Source organism: Siphateles boraxobius, unplaced genomic scaffold, assembly GCF_051911475.1.
Source record: "Siphateles boraxobius isolate OS27281-9 unplaced genomic scaffold, OSU_SipBor_1 25, whole genome shotgun sequence".
NCBI classification, from domain to species: Eukaryota; Metazoa; Chordata; class Actinopteri; order Cypriniformes; family Leuciscidae; genus Siphateles; species Siphateles boraxobius.
Genome location: NW_027508866.1, coordinates 26,840,232 through 26,865,617, shown reverse-complemented (window position 1 = coordinate 26,865,617; position 25,386 = coordinate 26,840,232). Strand labels below are relative to the sequence as shown.

General features: G+C 38.7%; 3 protein-coding genes across 3 annotated transcripts in view; 1 reads left to right on the top strand and 2 right to left on the bottom strand.

Annotated features, from left to right (window-relative positions):
- The first annotated feature begins 3,280 nt into the window (after window positions 1-3,280).
- minar2 (membrane integral NOTCH2 associated receptor 2) overlaps window positions 3,281-25,386 on the top strand; it is a 29,287-nt gene continuing 7,181 nt past the window's right edge. The window contains exon 1 of the mRNA XM_077243433.1: window positions 3,281-3,591. Coding sequence (XP_077099548.1) covers window positions 3,445-3,591 — 147 coding nt within the window. The 5' untranslated portion in view covers window positions 3,281-3,444. The remainder of the gene's footprint in view (window positions 3,592-25,386) is intronic.
- Window positions 5,268-7,549, bottom strand: LOC143750380 (serine/threonine-protein kinase pim-3-like). Its single transcript, XM_077243432.1, has 5 exons — window positions 7,256-7,549; window positions 6,483-6,631; window positions 5,946-6,324; window positions 5,656-5,832; window positions 5,268-5,507 (listed from the first exon to the last, which is right to left on the bottom strand). Exons 2-5 carry the CDS (start codon window positions 6,594-6,596, stop codon window positions 5,377-5,379), a joined length of 801 nt encoding a protein of 266 aa, XP_077099547.1. The 5' UTR covers window positions 6,597-6,631; window positions 7,256-7,549; the 3' UTR covers window positions 5,268-5,376.
- On the bottom strand, window positions 9,275-17,805 carry LOC143750694 (uncharacterized). The gene is made up of 3 exons (XM_077243879.1): window positions 17,372-17,805; window positions 9,687-9,992; window positions 9,275-9,279 (listed from the first exon to the last, which is right to left on the bottom strand). Exons 1-3 carry the CDS (start codon window positions 17,523-17,525, stop codon window positions 9,275-9,277), a joined length of 465 nt encoding a protein of 154 aa, XP_077099994.1. The 5' UTR covers window positions 17,526-17,805.

Here is a 25,386-nt window from a genome sequence, read left to right as displayed (position 1 = left end):
GTAACTATTTCATAACATTCTATTCAAATGTTTTTTAAGGAGGAATTGCATCTAGCCTTTACCTAGAGTTGGTTCACCCTCCGCCTATGTATAGAGTCGTGAGGTTTTATTCAGGAGGCCAGTCTGAAATGAGCGGAGTAGGTGTTTATTGGCCAGCCCAGACACAAACTTCTGTGAACAGACACTGGACCTTCATCAAGATCATTATTTCTTACCAGCGTTACATGAGAAAAACTGTTCAGCTGAAAAGTCCAGATCAAACATGGCGAATAATATTAGAACAGGTCTTATTCACTAATAATTGCATGGATTATTATGTACAGGTCCTTCTCAAAAAATTAGCATATTGTGATAAAGTTCATTATTTTCCATAATGTAATGATAAAAATTAAACTTTCATATATTTTAGATTCATTGCACACCAACTGAAATATTTCAGGTCTTTTATTGTTTTAATACTGATGATTTTGGCATTCAGCTCATGAAAACCCAAAATTCCTGTCTCAAAAAATTAGCATATCATGAAAAGGGTCTCTAAACAAGCTATTAACCTAATCATCTGAATCAACTAATTAACTCTAAACACCTACAAAAGATTCTTGAGGCTTTTAAAAACTCCCAGCCTGTTTCATTACTCAAAACCCCAATCATGGGTAAGACTGCCGACCTGACTGCTGTCCAGAAGGCCATCATTGACACCCTCAAGCAAGAGGGTAAGACACAGAAAGAAATTTCTGAACAAATAGGCTGTTCACAGAGTGCTGTATCAAGGCACCTCAGTGGGAAGTCTGTGGGAAGGAAAAAGTGTGGCAAAAAAACGCTGCACAACGAGAAGAGGTGACCGGACCCTGAGGAAGATTGTGGAGAAGGACCGATTCCAGACCTTGGGGGACCTGCGGAAGCAGTGGACTGAGTCTGGAGTAGAAACATCCAGAGCCACCGTGCACAGGTGTGTGCAGGAAATGGGCTACAGGTGCCGCATTCCCCAGGTCAAGCCACTTTTGAACCAGACACAGCGGCAGAAGCGCCTGACCTGGGCTACAGAGAAGCAGTACTGGACTGTTGCTCAGTTTTGCATGTCATTCGGAAATCAAGGTGCCAGAGTCTGGAGGAAGACTGGGGAGAAGGAAATGCCAAAATGCCTGAAGTCCAGTGTCAAGTACCCACAGTCAGTGATGGTCTGGGGTGCCATGTCAACTGCTGGTGTTGGTCCACTGTGTTTTATCAAGGGCAGGGTCAATGCAGCTAGCTATCAGGAGATTTTGGAGCACTTCATGCTTCCATCTGCTGAAAAGCTTTATGGAGATGAAGATTTCATTTTTCAGCACGACCTGGCACCTGCTCACAGTGCCAAAACCACTGGTAAATGGTTTACTGACCATGGCATTACTGTGCTCAATTGGCCTGCCAACTCTCCTGACCTGAGCCCCATAGAGAATCTGTGGGATATTGTGAAGAGAAAGTTGAGAGACGCAAGACCCAACACTCTGGATGAGCTTAAGGCCGCTATCGAAGCATCCTGGGCCTCCATAACACCTCAGCAGTGCCACAGGCTGATTGCCTCCATGCCACGCCGCATTGAAGCAGTCATTTCTGCAAAAGGATTCCCGACCAAGTATTGACTATTGGGTGCATAACTGAACATAATTATTTGAAGGTTGACTTTTTTTTTTGTATTAAAAACACTTCTTTTATTGGTCGGATGAAATATGCTAATTTTTTGAGACAGGAATTTTGGGTTTTCATGAGCTGTATGCCAAAATCATCAGTATTAAAACAATAAAAGACCTGAAATATTTCAGTTGGTGTGCAATGAATCTAAAATATATGAAAGTTTAATTTTTATCATTACATTATGGAAAATAATGAACTTTATCACAATATGCTAATTTTTTGAGAAGGACCTGTATATGCATGCGCAGGAGAACTTCTCTCGAAAAATCTGCCTAAAATCTGAAAAATGCCTAATTCACAACACGCACAAGAATTTGTTTGTGAATTTGAAATACTCTAAAAAAGCGTGCACGAGATAAGTTTAAGTTAGACGCCCAACCATCTCCATTTAAGGGTTTTACACACAACTTTTCCTTTACAGCCTTTCGTCACTCTCGTCAAACAGATGCCTCTCTCGGCAGATCCTCGAGCAATGCCAGGTGCGTCATTCTGAAAATCAGTTCAAACACAATCAACACCTTTTATACAGACCCAGATTACAGACCTCTCATTAGCCAGCTGTACATCTGCGTTGTTCAGAGAAACCTCACAGCTTAAGCTATGGCAGCTTTTCTTACTCATTCACTGTATATGATGAAATATATATATTAAGATTAATAAATAATACAATAGAATGTAATTTATAATTTAATATAGGCTAATAAAATATAATGATAGTCGTGTTAAGATTAAATAAAATGTAAGGCCGCACAGAGAAAGTGCTTTTTGCGTACGTGTGGTTTCAGTTGTTTCATCATTTATTTTTTTTGTAAATTTAGAATAAATTTCAGTAGGAAAGTTTTTGGTGAATCGTGATTTGTTTGTGAAAATGTTCGTATGCAGAATTCAGGCACAAATTTGTGCGTACACATGCTTAGTCAATCAGACCCAATGAGTTGTGCTAAAAATAGCAGTTTTCTCATTGCAAAGTCAATAATAATTTAGAGTGAAGCCATGAAATAGTTAGATGTTCTGTGCCGTTTAACAACACTCGCAATTAATTTCCCGACCGGAGTAGGTGTGTTGCAAGTTATGGAGATATTTTAAATATTCTAGTGCTCCAAACATGAGCCAGCACCATGTATGAGCACATATTTCATCATGTCTTCTTCAAATGAAATATATATAAATATATATGTGCAAATGTGCAAATAAGGATGCTGATTCAGCAGTACAACAATGTTGACTGAAAATTGAAGAGTGGACAAAAAAAAGTAACTATGTGTCATTTGTTCAGAGATTTTAGTGCTTGTTACAGGTCTGAGTTATTGGTTGTCTCTTCCCACCCTCTACACTCCCACTTTTCCATAGCTTTTAATGCCCATTTTTTATTTTAATGTTTTAAATCTGAGGTGTTTCATGTCACTTTAAATCTAAATCTGACCCTATACTCATGAATACAAGTGAAGTGAGTCTTGAAGACAATGGTTGGACCATTTTGTTTGATAGGACAACAAAGTATGGTAGATAGTACTTTAAATATAATAGAAGTACTATTTTATATTATTCCACAAAACAAACCTGAAAATGCATATAACGTATATCCCTCCATGTTAAAGGGAGGGATGAGGTCATTGCGTAACATACTACTGGCATGTAGGTGTGTCAGGTGTGGAACTAGCCCTTCATTAGCAGGATAGTGGTATCACATGAGCTCAGATAGTGTTACATCATGAATAATTACACACTCACACTCAGTAAGGATCATTTCAGCCTTAAACAAGTCACAAAATGGACATAGCTGTCCTGCCGAACAACAATCATCCCGAGAAGTTTCTGCAGCTGGATGTGGGAATGCTGCCGGCTACACATGGCATGTTCCAGATTGGCGCAGTATTGTCTCGCCAAAGACAGTGGCACAACCGGATGTACTCGCAGGTAAATGCTGTTAGCATACAGCAGGTAAACACCGTTAGCATACACACTCAAGCTGCTGTAGAAACAGTCTGACCGAGGGGCTGTATTTGTTATCCGGAACTCAAATTTATTCAGTCTTGTTTAATTATGTTTTATTTTATCTTACCTAATTTAGTTTGATTTAACTCATTGGACTTAACACACTCCTTTTAAATTTGTCAAGTAGAACCTTGATGAACACTTCAGGAGTTGCTGCATTTCTTTTGACTTAAGGTGCTTTTTTCCAGTTATGTCTTCAGTTTGGTTGATGTCAGGGCAGTGAGGTAACCAAAAACTGTACATACCGGATTCTTAACAGTTGTTCAAATTCAAATCTGTCGGTCAGAATCTGTTTTTATTGTCACCATTACCAGGGCTTAAAAATAGAAAAAAAAAATGCAATCTGTTCACTCCGAGCAGAATAAGTATTTTAAACGTTTCTGTTTATGTGTTTATTCTGTAACATTATTGTTCTGAAAATGTTTTGATTAAAAAAAAATAATAACAGTTTTTTTTTGCCTAAACTATATACCAGAGCTTATATTGAACTTTATACTAAGAGCTTGTGACTGAACCTTGTAACTCCAGCGGATCCTCAAACTGTCGGTAAACCTCATACAACAGCTCAACCTGCCTCAATCGTGAATGAAGTGCTGCATGCATTTTACTTGTTTGCAGTGAAAGGGTAAATCATAAAAAATAAAAAAGTAATTATATATATATATATATATATATATATATATATATATATAAACACACTTTATTTTAATATCCTGAATAGTACCGGCTCTATACTACCCTGCAATTTTCACTGGTTTCAAAACACACCATGCTGGATATAACCTGCCATGGTGACATATCCTCAGAAATGTAATTCAAAGTCATCAAATATAAAATTAAATAAAAATTACCTTGCCTTTTTGAAAAATATCTTTTTAAATAACGGTGCTTATCCAACTTATTTTGCAACACAAAAGAGTCAGATACAAATGAAATAGTTAATGAATGAATGTAACTTTTAAGCCCTCTAGTGGTTAAAAACAAAACTGCATGCATTTTGGGGAAGAACATTGTTTTTGTTGTGCTTTGGCTCTGCGTGATTGCGGATGAATATGATTATCCTACTGCTCATAAAACATTCACTACTAGGCTTACAAGATATAACCAGTTTAGATGGAAAGGATCTTAAGCTGACTAACTGAAGACGTGATTGTAACCTGGGAGTACTCATACCAGAACAAAATGTCTACTGGGGAGTGGAGGGATATATATTTGTAATATGATATTGTAATTGATAAATAAATATTTAGATATATTCACATATACAAACTAAATTAATTTAATTAATTAGTGACATTCCAGAAATGATGATTATAAAACTATATATTTATATACATTCCATGATAATTTTATAATATTTTTTGGCAATAGTTCTTTGAATTTTTTTTTGTTCTTTTGTAAAAAAAAAATTTGGTTAAAAAATGCATGTTGGTCAGATGTGCAAGTAAAAACGTAATCAGTATCAAGCTGTCATTTTGCCCACAGCTCCAGAGTTATTTACCACATCATGTCTCTGGCAGCATACAGGTCAGGCACTCTTGGGGAAGATGCACCAGTTGAATGGGTGCATCTCCCCTCAAAGTATGAGGTCTTGAGTCTTGTTTTCTTTGCATCTTTATTGCTGTGATATGTGGAGATTTCCTCTGATTGCCGTCATCCATTCTGGTCTTCTGACACAGGATGTAATGCAGCTCCCTACCTCTGGATTTACTGAGGCACTGAAGCCTCTTCCTTCTTACGCTCTAGGATTTTCATCCACTGGTTCTCTTCCAGCTTCCCAAGCGTCAGCCGGCGATCTGGATTACGGGTTAAGCACTGGAAAATCAGGTCATGGCAAGCTGAAAAGAGTTAAGAGAGAGCACAGGTTGGTCTTAGAGACAGACACACACTAATGTTTAAATATGAAAAAAGTTTTTGTAAACCGTAAACATTTCTATTGGCTAGATTTCTAGTGGAACTATTTGTGTAGGTGTGTTGCGTTTTCACCTGTAGATATGGCCGGATCCATGTCGATGCATTTACGCAGTATTGCGTCAAAGCTTTCAAAGGGCAAATATCCATGCATGATTTCAAAGAGCAAAAGTCCAAGTGCCCAGACATTTGCTGGGCCGGCGTGGAATATGTTGTGCCCTATGACCTCAGGTGGGGTGTACAAGCTCCGTCCTGCAAAAGAGACAGACAGTTTTACTGTTGAGCCATTTTGTAATCAACAAGACAATATTATGTGATCCGTAAGATATCAAATGTGGCTACGGTAACAAAACATGCCAAATCACCTTGATATTCGCTGCTGTTAAAGCCTTGAGTATTGATCAGACGAGCACAGCGGAAGTCGATTAGCTTGAGCTCCAGACTGTGGTGAGACACCAGGAAGTTCCCGGTGTGGATATCACCATGGAAAACTCCTCGTTCATGGCAGTGTTTGACCGCTTGGACTGCCTGAAGCATTAACCAGCATGCTTGTCTTTCAGTCATGTCATCTGCCATCAAGATGAAATCCTCCAAGCTCTTGCATTCAGGTTTCTCCATGATGAGCACGAAGCCGCTCTCCTCCTCAATCCAGTGGTGTAATTTGATGATGTTGGGGCATGAGGGAGCTTGTCCCAACCGAAGCATCAGTGCCACTTCTTCAAGCACAGGTTTGGAAAGATCAGGCTAGACAGAAAAACAACAGAGATTACTTTGCTATGAGTAACACTTAAACAAGAAGATTTGAAGAACATTGCTTTAGTCTGTCTATTTCAGCTTTATGTTTGCAACAGTTATAATCTGTACTTTAACTATCAAATATTCATTACGTTTTACCAACTTACAACATCAAGATAGCGGGCCGTTCTGCATTTGGGGATGCACTTGATGGCAACCTTTATTATGTCGCTGAATACGTGGTTTCCTTCATACACCTTGCTGAATTTTCCTGATGTCATCAGACTATCCACTTCAAACAAAGACACGACAGATCCTGAAAAACACACAGAAACAGAACATGAGTCTGCAAGTTTCTTTGATGGTCTGTTCTGATCTAATCTGCAGTATCTTTAAGTGATGTCAAGTCAAGTCACCTTTATTTATATAGCGCTTTTTACAATACAGATTGTTTCAAAGCAGCTTTAAAGTGATAACGTGAAAATAATGCAACAAAGTTTGTTTCTGGAAGAAAATACACAGTCCAGCTTCAGTGAGGTTTCATTTTTGTTGTAAAAAAGGTATTAATTTAGTTCATATATATATATATATATATATATATACACAGCCGCTCTGGAGAAAACCGTGATGTCATCGTCCAGCTCAGTTCAGTACTAATATAATGGTGTCAATGCAGGCAGATCAATAATATTGCTAATATTAAACTAATGTCCCCAACTAAGCAAGCCAAAAGCCAAATGGCGACAAAGGCAAAAAAGGCGACAGCGGCAAGGAACCAAAACTCCATCAGTGACAGAATGAAGAAAAACACCTTGGGAGAACCCAGGCTCAGTCGCTCAGTTCTCCTCTGGCCAATGTCAAAGTATTTCAGCCTAAAGTCCCAATAAATAGACAATTAAACAGGGACGACATAACGTGAACCAAAGCAATAGCGACTCACCTGGAGTCAGTTCGATTTCTGGATCTGCAAACACTTCATCAGGCGTTTCTGGCACAGACGACGACACTGACCCGGCCTGATCGGAGTTGTTTGCCGCTTGCTTGATCTTGGAGGAACTTTCTTTCACAGTAGACGACTCGATATCTGGACAGGCCTGGTCTGACACACACACTGGCTCAGACTGACCTGGATCCGGCTCTGGCTGAGCAGAGTCGTGGAAGAGGAGCTTCACAGCCTCACGGGCCCTGATGAAGAAGCCAGGACGCACCGCCCTCCTCTTCCTTCCTTTAGCAGCAGTTTATAAAATGAAGAACAATGAAGAGCAAACTATTAGAAACATCTCTGACAAGATTAAAATGTGAGCAACGACCAAATAAAAATGAACTTACAACACATATCATTGTCTGATTGTTAAGCAGTTACTAGGGCTGCACGATTAATCGAAATGAAACCACACGTGATTTTTTATAAAAAACTTGATTTACGATTCGACCCCCCCCCCCCCCATTTAAAACAAAATAACTGCGAACTGTAAATATATTTCAACTCCACACGACTGAAGTCGAAGAGCATTTCTTTGGAAGGAGCTGCTCTCTTTCGCTGGCTGTTTCTGCCATGTTTGTGTATGCATGCGCTGCCCTTGGGGTAGGGGAGGGGAAGAGAGGGCTGCGCCACAGGGAGCTTGCTACGGAAACCCTGAAGGAAGATTTGGCGAATGCAAAATGTATGCACGCTATATTGAAGAGGGGGGAAAAAAAAATCTAAAAAATCAATTTTTTGAAAATACGAATCGATTTGACCTACCAACTTGATTTTTAAATCAAATCGATTTTTTTCCCAGCCCTATGTGATAGGCAGTAAATGATGCTCCATCTGAACACCAGAGGGCGCCTCTCACACACACACACCAAATATCCCTCTGAACACCAGAGGGCGTCTCTCTCACACACACACACCAAATATCCCTCTGAACACCAGAGGGCGTCTCTCACACACACGCCAAATCATCTGAACACCAGAGGGCATCTCACACACACACGCCAAATCATCTGAACACCAGAGGGCATCTCACACACACACACACCAAATATCCCTCTGAACACCAGAGGGGGTCTCTCACACACAGGCCAAATCATCTGAACACCAGAGGGTATCTCACACACACACGCCAAATCATCTGAACACCAGAGGGCATCTCACACACACACACACCAAATATCCCTCTGAACACCAGAGGGGGTCTCTCACACACAGGCCAAATCATCTGAACACCAGAGGGCATCTCACACACACACGCCAAATCATCTGAACACCAGAGGGCATCTCACACACACACGCCAAATCATCTGAACACCAGAGGGCATCTCACACATACACGCCAAATCATCTGAACACCAGAGGGCATCTCACACACGCCAAATCATCTGAACACCAGAGGGCATCTCACACACACCAAATCATCTGAACACCAGAGGGCATCTCACACACACCAAATCATCTGAACACCAGAGGGCGTCACACACACACACACACACGCCAAATCATCTGAACACCAGAGGGCGTCTCACACACACCCCAAATTATCTGAACACCAGAGGGCGTCACACACACACGCCAAATCATCTGAACACCAGAGGGCATCTCACACACGCCAAATCATCTGAACACCAGAGGGCGTCACACACACACACGCCAAATCATCTGAACACCAGAGGGCGTCTCACACACACCCCAAATCATCTGAACATCAGAGGGCGTCACACACACACGCCAAATCATCTGAACACCAGAGGGCGTCTCACACACACCCCAAATTATCTGAACTGAACACCAGAGGGCGTCTCACACACACCAAATCATCTGAACACCAGAGGGCGTCTCACACACACACGCCAAATATGCCCTGCCACAAGAAGTACGATAACACACATCATTCCAGGAAATCCCTATCGCTGTAGCTGAATAAACAGATTGAAATGCTTTGATTGATTAAGCATGACTTATAAACACACAACTGCCTTATTCTGTGTCAGAAGCACATCATCTCACATAAGGATGAGCTCAACTTTCGTTATGAAGGGAGTTTGGAGTAAAAGAATGTTATTAAATGTTGTCTTTTGTTGGACAAGAGGTTCATAACAGCTTCTCATGTCTGAAAAGATGTTTGAAGCGTGTCGCAGTGCTTTCAGATGGAGCAGCATTTACAGAGCCGTACATCAATGACAAGCCACGCATGACAAATAATCACAGCCTTTGCAATTTCATAATCGCAATAAACCAGATCGGTTTAAGTGCGATTTCATGTTAATTGCAATTAATCGTGCAGCCCTAATAGTTACTTCAAATGTCAAATCAGAATTACAGCAGAAAGTAATTATTAATAGAAAAGAACAGGGCAGAAATAACATAAACCAAAGTAATAATGCCTCACCGTTAGGCAGATCCGAACAGGGGGAATCTGGCACAGGCGACTCGATCCCAGTGGAGCCCGGCACACACATCTGCAAGAGCGGCAGATCCTCACACACTTGGCCTGGCAGACACACCAGCTCACGGACAGTATGAGAAGTGTTAGCCGCCGGCCTGGTCCTGGAGGGCCCCGGGACAGTGTCGGGCTGTGGTGTAAGAGGCTGGACACTGTCCGGGTCGCAGCAGAGGAAGGGCTGCTTCACAACCGCACTGAACCTCCTGAAGATCTCACGGATGGCTCTGCTCTCTCTGTCTGAAGCAGGTTTTTCTAAAATGAAGAACAATGAAAATTAAAGCTGCAAGCAGCGATGAAAAGGGCCCTCGCACCCGTGCCATTGCCACACGGTGGCTTTAGGAGGACAGAGCATGGTGGGCAGTGTGCATTTAAGTAGGTAAAAATAGGTGGAGTATAAAGTCAGTTACAAAAATGTCCCCAATTAAGGGGATAATAGCATGCGTTTTCAGTCAGATAAGTGTTGCTAGCATGTATTAGCATGTTTCTAGCATGTTTATAACTCAATGGCATATTTAATATGTTGCTAGTACTGACATTGTTTGCCTGAGTTACACCAACTTCTTGTTTCATGGCGAAACATTGAAATTTGTCAGGCCGCTGAGGACACGCCCTTTGACAAAAACTCAAGATCTTCGCAATTTAATGTCGCAAAGGCCTTAAGATTACACTCACCAAATTTGAAGATGATCAGATTAAAACTGTAGGAGGTGTTCGTTAAAGTACGGGGCCTGAAAATGGCAAAAACTACACAAAAATCAGAGAGGAAGATCAAAATGGCTGACTTCCTATTGTGTTTAGGGATACGCTCCAAGATACTTTTTTGTAGGTATTGGGTCATTATATGCATGTACCAATTAGGGGTGCACGATATTGAAAAAATCTGATATTTCGATATCGATAATGAATATTGCGATATCGATATTAATTTCGATATTTTTAAACTTATGTAAAATTACAAATGTTATGGGAAAACGCATCAAAATAGATTCATAACAAATAAAACAAGTTTTCTTACAACACAAAGTTTATTCCAACTGAAAGTCATATTGGACTGGTACAACATGAATGAATAAATAAATAATAACCATGTCTACAGAACAGGACATGTTGTACAGACCAGGTGTAAATGCCCTCCGAAACGCATTCGAGATGGTTTGAATCCGAACGGTCACACCACTTCAGGAGGGGGTCTGGGCCGCCCGCATTCCAGTCGAAACTGGACAAGTGTAAATGCATCTGGTTATTGAAACCACATATGTAAATTTTACTCCTCCCAAAAACGATAAAAAATAAATGTATGAGAGCGTGTTATAGGCTATATTTCTTGTTATAGTCAGATATGACGACGCAACTGCAACACGCATCACTGCAAATGAGCATCTATTCATCAAGCTAACGCGCCGCAAACTATCGCAAATCAAAGTGAAAGTAAGTCGCAGACGCTTAACACACAATTATCATCATTAAAACTAAAGAAACGAAATGATCTTACCAGGGCTGTTGCCGCTCTCTCTTATTGCGGTCTTTAATGTTGAAATTTTAGCTGATGAAACATCCCAGACTACAGATTAAAAACAGATTCAGTTTTCAACAAATTTCTGAAAATGAGACTATGTTATCTGATTCAAGGAATTAGTAGTTAGTTGCAGCTATGCAGGGCTCCAGGCTAACACTAGAGAGCAGTTCTACAGATTGAGGCACCAGCACCTTATTCAGTAGCACTGGAGGGCGTTTAATCATAAAGTTAATCTAATCATGCAGTTATTAATAACAGGGCTCGACAATAAGGACTGCCCGATGGCCCGGGGCCAGTGTGAGTGACGCTCGGGACCGCTGCCTAATCGGGCCAGTGCTGTAGGGCTGTATGATATATCTTCTATGATATTGTAATTGTTGATTTAACGATCTGACATTATCGAGTATGTCCCTCAATTTACAAAAACAAACAAAAACAAACCCATTGAGTGCACGCATGCATTACGTGATGCAAATTAGTCTGGTAGATTAGACTAGCGCACGTGCACATTTAGAGTATGCATTTACAGCTTGATTTAGTGTATTATAATGCATCTAGAATGTCTCACTCATTAACAGTGACTAGCTGCCACCTACTGGTGGGTTTAATTTCACATGTGAAGTATTTTAAAAAAAAATAATAATTTAATTTAATTTAAAACATATGTTTTATATTTTCAACATTTCAAAACATTATTTATGAATCTTTAACTGCTCCATACTGATTAACTATAGGTTGATCTATAGTTATATAGTTATACATTAGAATACAATTTCTGTACCTGAAAATCTCCTGTTTAAACCAACATGAAAAACCTGAAAAGCACTGTTTATTTCATTTATGTTTGTTCTGTTGTATTTATTTGTGCTATTGCTCGTAATTTGATTATTTGCACCTATTTTATTACTTACTGTTTAAATTAGTTAATCTAGTACATTTTGGTGTCATAACCTTATTTATTATGGTTACATGTATCAAATAACAAAAACAATATTAGGCTTTTCTTTTACTTTTTTTTTTGTGGGGCCAGTGAAAAATTTGGCAGGGAAAGTACAAATCTGAAACACTGGCCCAACCGGGCCAGTAGAACAAATCCTTAGCGTTCAGCCCTGAATAATATTACACGTTTGATTATTAAAAATTTGAAAGTAAAGCACTGAGCTTGAATTGAGATGCAGAAAAAATAATCTACTTATCTACAACAGTAACGTCAGAGCCGTCTACGGAGAGCCTGTTCACTCCCTATTAAGTCCAATTGTACCAAATTTTGGTTTTAATTCCACCAGAGTTCCACTGGGGGGCGATCGCCCTGAATGGGAGTCTATGAAGCTAGACGGCTAGATTTTTTTCTCTTTTACCCGATTGCCGTTGAGAAATCTCAGATTTGATTGTAGGTTTTGCAAGTTCAACATGGGTTTTAGGTTGAAAGTTGAACGAACGAGTACTTAATGGCCCTCATTTATCAAAAGTGCGTACACCAAATTTCCAGCGTACACCTGGCGTACACCCAAAACCAAGGTGACTTTGATATTTATCAATATGGATGTTGGCGTACGGCACGCTCAAATCCTACACCAGGTCAGGAGGTGGTGTACATGTACACACGTTTTGAGTTAGTACGGAAATACGTAGAAAAACAATTCCTAACACCACAAAACGCACTGAAAACTAAAAGATATGAGGAGCTCTTTTCCAAAACGCGATAAATGCCATTTTTAAAAATAAATTTGTTTCTATTAATAAACTAGTGTTGTGTCTCCAAAGATGAAATTGATGATCACCATCTCCGTAGTGAACGCGCCTATAGAGAGAGTAGCCTATTTCTTTTCGTTTATAATTGTTTCGTTTAAAGACATTACAAGCTTTCTTTATAGATATATTTCTCATGTCTGTGAGGCATATACTGAGTTTCGGTTAATTTGTGATGAGACGCGCTCCAGTTCACGTGCAATGCAAGGGACCGCGCCCGCACCTCCATGTCATGACTCATGATTATATTGTCTGCTATTTGCTTCTTATTTATTAAATCCAGGCAATTGGTTGATGAAAAAAATATTTAAATTAAGATACAATTTATACAAAACGAAATTCACTTTAAAGAAAGGCTTTCTACAAAGCAAAACTTAATTAAGTGGCCAAAATCATGTCGGAGCATGTCTCCCGATATATTGCGCATCCTATCTTATGCTTTCTGTACACCTAAAGACTTTGAAAAGATTTAGAAAAGACTTTATAAGATTATCAGCTCACATCTAAAGACTTGGGTTCACAGTTTTTAGTCTCAGACTAAAGACTAGCGATAATATCAAACATGTTTGATATGAAAGACTAGAGAAAGACTGGCATAAATCGGGTCGCCGACTGCAGATTATCACCTCACATTTAACGATCGAGACGACGGGAGCACGCCGAGACTCCAGTAAGATTCCTAAAGACTGCCGGTCTTTAGTCTGGGTCCTCTGGGACTGTGAAAATCCTTTGGTCTATGCCCGGCATTAGCCTATGTTCACTTTTCATAATCAACATAGATTGGGAAAAAATAACATTATCATTTTTTAAGAAAATATGAAACTAAATGCACTTAGTTAATGGCTACAACACGTAGCCTAATAGTAGGCCTGAATATTGTTATCATTACTTTTTTCAAGTTCAGCACGAATGACTATTAGCCTAAATGTGTTACTAAATGATTTGAATGCATTTTTAACATTGTTGTATTTAAGGACTGTATTTGTGTGTTATTTTTAAATTATTCGTTTTATGTGGTGGACAATATTGGAACGTGACATTGTAAATATTTATTTTATTTTTACTATTTAATTTATTTTATTATTTATTTTGTTTGGCTTTTATTTATTTCATGCAGTTGCACTTATTTTATTTTTATTCATTTATAGTATGAGTCCCTGATTATATGTTGCATGTTCTCTTGTTTTTTGTGTGTTTGTTTTTTAGACAAAAAATTTATGGATTTATAGTGGTTTGAAAAAAAAATACAATTAACTTTGAATTCATCATCAACAATATTGTTATTTGATTTAATAATATTTTTTCATGATGGTGATGGTCTCGATCTCCACGTCGGAGAAGTGTCTCCTCTTTGCCGTCTTCCGTGTGTCCATGGCATAAAAATTAGGGCGTGGGGGAAGCAGATACTTGAATATATAGACCAATTTGAGCCGACGTCACAGTTAAGTCACAGCGCTAGCTGGAGGCAAAACAAAGGGGAAACTGCAGGCGGCCAATACAAACCAGCACCGATTCGGCTACATAATAAGGAACTTAAATTATTATTATTATTATTAAATGTCATCTTGTTGTGTTGTTGAGTGCAAGAATCAATGAAAAATGAATATGCTGTATCTGGAATTTCTATTTCTAGAAAAATTGACATCATTAAAATCGCACCGTAAATTCATACTTTACATTGTCGTCTTCTTGGCGCTGGATAGGCAGAACTCCGGATCGTACCACACAAGTCTTGTACATGACCATTCATCACATAGTTATAGGCATCTAAAGATTTATATGCCCTCAGTTTCTCTTTACGCTCTGTTTCTCTATCGAATAGGTGTAGAAGTTGGGCCACTCAACCGGAGATATAGCGTTTACGTTAATCCTGTCAGATCGTCCATCCATTGAGTGAGCGTGTATGGGTCGGCCAATCTGGTTCCGTCCGTTAAAATTAACTTTTGCAAATAACAATTGCGGTCCTGGACAGTGAGTGAATTTAAGATAAAATCGGATTTTCTCCAGTCATTATTAAAAAACAAGCTAACAAAACTTGCGTGTTATTCTAAAACTAACTAACGTTAGGGAAGCGGCCAGAGGGGTTCTGCAACCACCTAAGCTCCGCCCACAAAATAACGTCACCATGTTTACCAACTGAAAAGGGGTCTATAGGGGCGTTATTCTAATGACGATCGTTTTCAGCCGCGGCATTTAACAAGGGCAGGTATTGCGTACACATGGATTTCAAAGGTACCCACAGCTTCATAAATCAGGCGGTGAGAGGAGTGTAAGCATAATCTTACGCCTACATATACGCCCGTTTCTACGCAAGAATGATAAATGAGGGCCAATGTCCTTTCGATTACTTACAGGTTGAGTTGTTGTTGCCCATTACACGCTAGCATTCTGCTAATGAACGCTGATTGGTCAGTGAAGGACTGATTACGTGCAGAGATACCGCTTGAGGGCATCCTGGCATCCGAAGCGGGACCAGAATGTGTGTGTCTATTTTCGGCGTGGTCTTTTAAAACAACAAAACAAAAACTCTTCTAGCACGTGTATGTACCTGTGTCAGCCGTGTTGTCGATGCCTCGAGAGAAAAGACAATGCAGAGCGCGAAAGCACCAAAGTGTTTGAAGGAATGCCGTAAAGCAGTATCTCTGGCCGCACGATGTGTATGAGGTCATTGACATTTTGAAAGACTTTTTAAAGCAAATAAGTGACTCAAGCAAAAAAAGCTAACACCCAGCAATGAGTAATTTCTTTGCAACTCCTTTCGAATACAACATTCAAATTACTAGACAAAAAATTATATCCTGAGAAAAGTGCATTTTGAGGGGTATAGCTCCATTGACCTCATTCTGCACTCGTCCTGTGAGCGCCCTCATATGGAACCAGAGAGGAACTGCAACCAGTTCAGAAGCCGGAAGTTTACTGAGAGTGACAGTTCACCCCTTATTAGATATTCTCTGGTAACGTGCAAAACCAATTTTTTTTGAAAACCTAACAATTCTACCATTGCTCTTCTACAGTATCATACTGACCTGACCGACAGCTTCAGTGGTTATAAAAGGAGTAGGCTAATTCAGTCACAATTTAAAGACAAGTTTTTGTTTTTTTAAGGAGACTTTATGACCTATTTTTGTCCCATATATTAGGGAGTGGAAATGGCCAATAAGTGCTCCTCTGCCGCCATCTACTGGTTATAGTAAAAATAAAAGTGATTGTTTGCCACAAAGTTTAGTATTCCTACATCTTTAAACTTTCCTTCATGGCACAATGATTTTCCTGGTGTCCACGTCTGTGCTGTTTGATCTGATATGGTTTATAACAGAGAAGTCTGCGCAGAATTTAAATGCTTCCCACTAGACTAGTCTGGAGCCCTGCTCTAATAACTAGTCTAACAGCTAACTTGTAGTTCACAAGCAATATGCAGTATTTTCAATTAAGTTCATATTTCTCATATTTCATAAAGTAGATTTTCCTGTGGTGTGAGGTGTGTTAAAAGTGACCGAACCTGCTCAGAAGAACGCCGGAGCCGCCCCGATCGTGAAACATGTTGAATATTACCAATCAGAAATTGGTGTGTGGGGGGAACCCCAAGGACAAATTCACATACTCTGTTGATTGTCAGGTGGAACGAAACGATACCCAATAAGAAAGCTGACAGAAGACAAGCATAACAACCGCAGTCATGGCAGCACAGAGCGAAATGGACATGGACATCAGATATGGAGCATGAGCTTGTCTATTTGTGGCAATGTTCTGTCAAAAGCATTCCAAATCATAGCAATTTTTTTCCTGCCTATTGTCCGATATCTAAAGTCTTGGGAGATTTCGCAAGATTTCCCATGTTCACAGACGGAACTATGGTTGAAAATCTGTTTGTGTGTTATGTGTTATCTTCTTCACATTGCAGCACACCACACATTATAGGAGAAAAAATGTTAAATCTAGGATTTTTTTGTCCTCATGTTTGTGGTCTCTCACATTTTGAAAATCTTATAACATTTTAAATAACTTTTGGTGTGGCCCCAGCATTAAGGATCCACTTGTTGACCTGATTGGTTACAAGGTAGTTTGTGACGTCAGAAACACCAGCAATTTCAAACAGAGTTTTTGAGACTATCTTTGGTTCACTGCAGTTTTAAAGAGAAAATACTCAGCAATGGGGTTGACTAGCGAATTTGCGCATGGTTTGTCTTGAAGCATATTAAAAATACAACATAGACATATAAACAATATTAAAACCTTGATTTTCACCACAGGGGGCCTTTAAATTAGACCTCCAGAAGAAGGAAGAGAGCAAAAGAACAGTAACGTTAACGTTCAAAGATTACTGTGCAAGATTTAACTTAAATAATCACCCTATTCCACATCTCACCTGTTGGGCTGAAGGTGCCTGCAGGAGAAGCCTTCATGTCTCTCTCTGAAGACCAGGCCGATAACACGACAGGCTTTGCCTCATCTGTCAACTCCACGATGCTGACAGAGTCAGATAACATCATGTCTGAGGTGAAGCTGGTGACCTCCTGCATATCGACTTCACTGCACTCCCTGAACACAGATGCTGCTGCTCGATTACACTGGAGACGGGTGTAAACTCTCGAGAATGAAGTATCTATCGAGTATCTAACGTTAAAGCGTTTAAGTCAGTTGAATAACTCTCATTACACTGGCTTTTACTTAACTAGCAGATTCGCCTAGCTTGTTGTTCGAAGTTTGAGCGCGCGCGGTTAATAGCTACCGACAGTGACGTCACACTAGAGATACTCACATGTTTATCGTCGAATCTTACAGCGGACTTGAATATCACACACACATAAACCCAGGGCTCTGTCATTTTAGGCAGTTTTTATCACACTGATCTATGTGTTCGGTTTTAGATACGTTTGGTTTTAGTTATTTGATGCCATAAAAACGGGGCGTGGCGTGATGTTTGACAGCTGTGATTGACTGTTTATTTCCGACGAAACTAGTTGTGTAAACTGTAGGCTACTAACCTACCTGAGGAACCGATGGATCATTGATTTTTTGCTTGTTTGCCACACATTCATTTGTGCTAATGAGTAAATAAATGTTATGGACCAGCTATCTAGGGCCCTTTCACACCGACTTTTCAGTTTGATCCGAATCAAAATGACAGGTGTCATTTTGTATAGCTCGAGTATAGCTGGTGCTGCAGGCAGTAATGCCGTAATAATAACAGTATAGTGGCAACGATATGCGTCTGTTCACTGGCGTAGCCACGGGTGTGCCGGTGCCACCCACAGTGGCTAAAATAGATGCCTAAAATAGATGCAGAATTCTTTTTTTAAAGTTTTAATAAAAACGTTTTCTAAACTTTGATTAATGTTGTTTACTTAAAATATTTGTAAATTTAAAATGTATTTTAATTTTTAAATTATTATCATTAATAAAATATCTGCCGACATTCTGACTGCCAACCAATCCGCAGACAGCCGCTGACTGGTAATACGGTTGTGCTGTTGAGGCTCGCGCAGCCTCATGAGGAGAAATGGAAACAAATGAGCGCAGATCACATAAAGAAACTTAATGAACATAGAGCGGTTAAAAAATTAATGTGGAGTCGTTATATTTATTATACTTGATATGATACAGTTAAGCAACATCACAGTGACCACGAGTGGTGAATACCATCACAATTGAAAATATGGCACTGATTTCATATGACAGTTCAATAAAAAAGTAGTTCATATCAAGTCGCTTACATTTTAGACACAATATTGACTGTTTTTGTTCTATTTGAGCAGCGAAAATAGTTCCAAACAAACATCCCAAGAACCACAGCGCAGCTCACCCTATGAGCTCACCGGAACACATAACCGCATTAATGAATAGGCTTGTTCGACTTGAACCGGCGCTGCACAGACCGATCGGTTGATGACATCAAAGTACCGCGAGAGCGATTCAAAAGCATAAGGAGCCGTCTGCTCTCTAATCGCTCTCGCGGTACTTTGATGTCATCAACCGATCGGTCTGCGCAGCGCCGGTTCAAGTCGAACAAGCCTAAAGATTCAGCGCTTTGAAGCAATCGATTGAGTCAAAGATTCAATGACCCATTAAAAAACTGCCTAATTACTTAATGATTCAGCCGTTTGAACGAATCATTTGAATAAATGACTCAATAACTCACTCATTAAGACGGTCACCTGCCGCCCCCTACTGGTGGTTTAGTTTCGTGTTTAAAAGTAAGCTATAATTCTTTCCAATATGTCATATTTGTATCTCAAAAAATATTTAAAACAATCTCGTAACATTATTTAATGCAGTTGTAATTTTTCAGTGTAAATTAATTAATTTGATTGCTAACAGCATAGTGTCTTGTTATTTCAATTGAATATATTGATCAAATCTAATAATTTAAAATGAAAGATGAAGCATACATTTAAACCGATTTCTGGATTTTTACTTGGACAAGAGAATGGCACATGTAAAGCCTTAATGTTGAGCCCTGAGTTATATTTTATATACTGTAGGCCTAGTATTATGTTTATGTGGCAGGCCAGTTTTACACATCAGCCCAGTCTATTCTGTAAAGTTAGTGATACGCTGGGTCCGGGTTTTTTTGCACATTAATCTGACAATAAATGTGGCACACCCAGTTTTTCTTATGCACACCCAGAGACGCTTTTCTGGCTACGCTACTCTGTTCATTCATTCTTGTCAAAGTTTTTTCTTTTTCTTTTTACTTTATTCAAAATTAGGACATAGGCCTACACCAGGAAAACAACATCTTCTGTACATCAATAAAGTCTATGGACAAATCACAAATAAGCCAGGGAGGTCAAGAGGTTATCAAAAACAAAGGGGTAGACTGAGTACTGTTGAGACACTTTTTGCGTTTTGATTTTTCACACATAAATAGATACTGAAAAGAAGTGAATTTCCACATGACATGGCACATGACATTTCATTAGATATTATCAATCAATAATACCCTTAAGTAGTTTATATTTTCCACAATTAGCTCATAAAAATAAGGTGCTTTTGTCTCAACTTTGTCTCAACTGTACCCATATGTGATACAGTTGAGACAGTACCATGGTACAGTTGAGACACCTATTTTTAATGATGTAAAGGTAACTAAACGTTCATTCCAAATATAATAAATAAAGACAAATAAAGAAAATAACAATTGGGCAACATGTTTTATTTATTCATCCATTTAAATTCATTAATTTATTTAAATTAGCACTGGTTAAAATATATAAAACAGGAACAATATATTTTATATATTTAATAATAATATACAATTTAAATATCACAAATATCAAATTTTATTTTAATTTGTGTCTTATGCTGGCTAATTACGACGTTAAGCCTGTTATCATAACACTGAACAACTTAACAGTGTGTTTCCTAATAGAAATCTATCGGGGGTACAGTTGATGCACATGTGTCTCAACCATACCCCGCTGGTCACCTTGCACATTTCTCTAAATTTTACAATGATCTTGCATGACACAATACCATGAAATATGGCAGTTTTTAGGGCACAGAATAACATTTGTGATTACGTTTAACAGTCAAATAAGGATAATGAGCTATTCATTGTGGAGTGTGCATGGTGAAGTGAGAGTCTTATCTTAGAAAAAAAAGTTTTGCTGATATCTTTGGATCGGAGATGTTTACGTTGTTCAAATTTCCCATGATCAAAGAGGACACTAATACACATGTGCACGGCAAAAATCACAACTTGTGCATGCTGCGTACGCAAGTTATTTAAGGTGTCTCAACTGTACACAGTCTACCCCTATAGCCTAATGTAAACAAAGGCAAAAGAAGAAAAGAGAAAGAGAAAAAAAAGATTTTTTTTTTTAAAATAAATATCTTGTAACGCTTACAGAGGTCATATGATTTAACAGCTTTTTGTTTGTACACTCAGATATTGAGATAACATAGTGCTTAATGTTAGCAACAAGCCCCAGAAAGCTTGGTTTCTTTTTAAAGAATTTTGACTTGTGCAAATAAAATTTGGTTAAAATAATAAGCAAATTAACCACATAATACTCTGAACATAAATTTATGTCATGTTGAGTGAATCCAAACAATACATTTTCCCACCGCAAAGCAAATTGAGAGTATATGTGGACAACAATAAATTGAGACACTTTGCTCCAAAGTTTCTTGGTATGTGGGCAAGACCAAAATAAATGCACCAGAGTTTCGTTTAGCTCTTCACAGAAAGTATAGCTGATATCCAAGCCTTTTTTCAGTTTTTGCAGGTAATAGTTAGTGGGGTAAAACCTTCGAAGCATTTTAAATGAGGTCTCTTTGAATCTATTGGTTAAGAAAAACGTTTTCCCAACAAATCTCTCCATCAAATGAGGACCAATATGATACAGCAGCGGGTGTACTCCTAATATCCTGTTGAAAAAGTTGACAAACTGCCTTATTCTTACTTGTAGGAGGCAGCGAAAAACAGATATTCCAACAGTTGTTTCCTTCACATCCTCCAGTGTAGGGGGATCAACAAGTCAAGTCACCTTTATTTATATAGCGCTTTTTACAATACAAATGGTTTCAAAGTAGCTTTACAGAGATAACAGGAAAGTAAAGTTGTAATAGTATTGTTAAATTCAAAATTAAATGTTAAATGTCCCCAACTAAGCAAGCCAAAAGCCAATGGCGAATAAAGGCGAAAAAAGGCGACAGTGGCAAGGAACCAAAACTCCTTGGGAGAAGCCAGGCTCAGTCAGGGGACCAGTCCTCCTTTTTTAAACGAACAGTGTATGATTATGATTTAGGCGGCATAGTAGGTCAGAAGTCAGATTGGATCAGAACTTTCACAATATTTATCCAGTTCATCTGGTTAGGGGTCGGAGTCATCACGCCGGTATGGAGATGAGTTTGTTGAGGTGTCTATGAGGCCTTCACAGTGTTGATGAGGCTGGCACTTCCGGGATGCGTTGTCGTCGTGTCCATGTGATGGTCCTTCCTCAGATCTCTATATAGCCTGGATCCGGCGGTTTGCGGTAAACCTCGGAATAAACAGAGAGACTAATATTAGCGTAGACGCCATCCTTCTTATGATGTACAAAGTACATCAGGATTTATGGGAAGTGTTCCCGGTTCCGGCTGATCTAAATTATGTAGCCTAACATTGAATTATAGCAATCTATAATGTGTTATTTGTATGCTGAGCCAAAGAGATGTGTTTTTAGTCTAGATTTGAACTGAAAGATTGTGTCTGCTTCCCGGACAATGTAAGGAAGATTGTTCCAAAGTTTTGGTGCCAAGTAGGAAAAGGGATCTACCCCCAGCAGTTGATTTTGATAATCTAGGTTAATATCAACTGGCCAGAATTTTGAGATTGCAATAGACGTGAAGGACTATTGGGTTAAGAGCTCGCTCAAGTACTGCGGAGCTAAACCATTTAGTGCTTTGTAAGTAATCAGCAATATTTTAAAATTAATACGATGTTTAATAGTGAGCCAATGCAGTGTTGACCGAACCGGGCTAATATGGTCGTACTTCCTGGTTCTGGTAGAACTCTAGCGGCTGTGTTTTGAACTAGCTGTAGTTTGTTTATTAAGCGTGCAGGGCAACCACCCAGTAGAGCATTACAATAATCTAGCCTTGAGGTCATGAACGCATGAACTAATTGTTCCGCATTTGTCAATGAGAGCATATGACGTAATTTAGATATATTTTTAAGATGGAAAAATGTGCTTTTACAGATACTAGACACGACTTTCAAATGAGAGATTGGTATCAAAGAGCACACCCAGGTTCCTAACTGATGACGAAGACTTGACAGAGCAGCCATCAAGTGTTAAACAGTGTTCTGGGTTATTGCGTGTGGAAGTTTTTTGTCCAATAATTAGAATCTCTGTTTTTTCAGAATTTAGTTTAAGGAAATTACTAGTCATCCAATTTTTTATATCAGCTATGCATTCCGTTTATTTAGATTTTTTTTTTTTAATTCCTCTTAAACTTTCTTCATTTATAAACAAATGGTACTGGCTTGGTCCCTAATGTACAAGCACAACTTGGTATCCCTATTTCACCAAAGGATTTCTCTATCGTCTCCGATGCGATACCATGTTACCATCCGATGTGTACAATGTTAATGGACTTGATAGAAGTCTTAGATAGCTTAGAAGCACTTGATATTGCAACAGAAACTTTTAATTCTTTCTTTTCCAGCACTTTAGACACTTTTAGAAGAGAATTATTTAGTTTCCAGTAAGTGGCTTTGTAATCATTATCTGAAAATAATTTAATAGAGATGAATACTGCTTTATGATGGCTTAATGGACAGGGAAGAATGTCAACCGAGATATCCTGCTCTTTAATACTTTTTGATACTAACCAGAAGTCTATGCGAGAAAGTCTAGTTTTGTCTTTGTTACTGTGAACGAAACTACATCTGGGAATTTAACGCTCCAAATGTCAGTTAAATCATACCTGTCCATAAAAAGCTTAAAATATGCATTTCTATTATTATCAGGGTGTAGGTGGCCATCTCTCAATCTCAGAATTAAGAGTAACATTAAAGTCTCCTCCAAGTAAAATGTGAGAGTTTGGAAATTTTGTTAGCCAATACTTGAGTCTATTTTCTATGTTAGCAAATAATTGGATATTTTCTAAATTAGAATTGTACCTGTAAATGTTGAAGATGATTAAAACAATCTTGTTGTAACCAACCACTTGGCAGATAAAATGCCCTTTTGGATCTGTATCTGTGTGTAAAATGTCACCAATAAGTTTTGGCTTCAACGTTAAGACACCAGCTGATCTTTCTTAACAGTGAGAAAACCATAAGTTATTCCCCCACTGAGATCTCCAAAAATTCTCATCATTTAAGTTTGAGTGAAATTCCTGACAAAATGAGAAATCTGTGTTCAGCTGTTTAACAAATAAAAAAAAACGCTTAACGTTTAGTTATATTTCTCAACCCCCTGGCATTTAAAGAAACTATAGACAATGACATTTTCAAGAATAGAAAAGGCTTATGAAGTACAACGAAACAAACAACAAACAGTGTTATACTGTACTGAGCACCAATGCACCTTAAAATAAAAATGGTGTTATATGGTGGAAACTTAAGACAAAATTTGTTGTGACCCATGAAAAGGAAGGAAGACCAACGTATTTATCAAAAAAGAATAAAAGTATTTTAAATTGTTGGTCAGTAAGTATGATCTTTCAGGGAATATATTAAGCTACATCCCACATAAAGGTTCTCCACTAATCAAAATTAAGGATCAGGCTTCAGAATAAGGTAGTAAAAAGAGCCAAGAGCCTGATTTGATTTGATTTTTATTTGTCCTCGAGAGGAAATTTGTTTCCACCATTGATGCGTATGATACAGAACACACATAACATACTGAAAAACATAACATATAACATCTACAAGACAAAACAAAAACAAAAAGAGAGCATACCTGACGTATCACTGATTCCCTATGTATTTAGGGCTCGTATGGATACAGGAATAAAACTCTTACTGAACTTGGCTTTTCTACACAACGGTAACCTATACCTACGGCCAGAAGGCAGGAGAATAAAATATTTATACAGAGGGTGTTCTGGGTCATTTAAGATTTTTTTGGGAAAAATCCAAGAGCCAAGAGCCTGGAAAATCACTTGGGTTATGTGTCAAAAAATAAAATAATATTTTATCCAAAAATATGAGGATCTAGAAGGTAGTCTCATGTTCATCATTCCGGAGATTTCGAGCCATAGTCAGAAATGTTCTTCAAGTGATTTCCTTCCCATGTTTTAGCAGACAGGTTGAAGAACACTTATAACATTGATACTGGACTGATCTGCTGGTTAATGGATTTTTTAACAATGAGGTCACAATGGGTGAGAGTGAACAGTGTTTTATCAATTGCACTTTTTTCTTCTACTGGGTCCCCCAGGGCTGTGTCCTCTCAGCTCTTTTATTTGTCCTATACACATATGAATGTTCATGAACGGCACCACATTGTTAAATTTGCAGATGATTCTGTCATTGTATCCCTCCTCAGTAGTGATGACCACGAACACGGTCCTGTAGTGAATGATTTTATTGATTGGTGCAAATCCGCCTTTTTAAACATTAATGTGGCAAAAACGAAAGAGATATGCATTGACTTTAGAAGGAAACTTTTCAGCCACTCCGTAGACCACCTTCTTGAGTAAGTCTCCAGTTCACTCACGCGAGTTAGGAGTGCCGCCACTTTTTTTTCTTCCTCTTTAAGGCGACCATCAACATTCTTGACTCTCAGTTGTGCTTCTTTTATTTCACTGCATACAAAGTCCACAATTTTCTTTAGCCCTTAAATTTTTAATGCGTTTCCATCAATTTTCTTGGAGTTTTCACTCACCAGAATATTTATGGAGTCGGCCTGCTCCTTAATAAGCTGGGAAAGGGTAGTAATGACG

Excerpts from the sequence above, each read along its gene's own strand:
- LOC143750694 (XM_077243879.1), bottom strand. The coding sequence starts at position 17,525 with ATGCAGGAGGTCACCAGCTTCACCTCAGACATGATGTTATCTGACTCT. Across the intron at positions 9,993-17,371 it reads AGGCACCTTCAGCCCAACAG|AAAAACCTGCTTCAGACAGA; the intron begins GTGAGATGTGGA and ends TCTTCATTTTAG.
- LOC143750380 (XM_077243432.1), bottom strand. The coding sequence starts at position 6,596 with ATGACATCAGGAAAATTCAGCAAGGTGTATGAAGGAAACCACGTATTC. Across the intron at positions 6,325-6,482 it reads CGGCCCGCTATCTTGATGTT|CCTGATCTTTCCAAACCTGT; the intron begins GTAAGTTGGTAA and ends TTTTCTGTCTAG. Across the intron at positions 5,833-5,945 it reads TAACAGCAGCGAATATCAAG|GACGGAGCTTGTACACCCCA; the intron begins GTGATTTGGCAT and ends TCTCTTTTGCAG.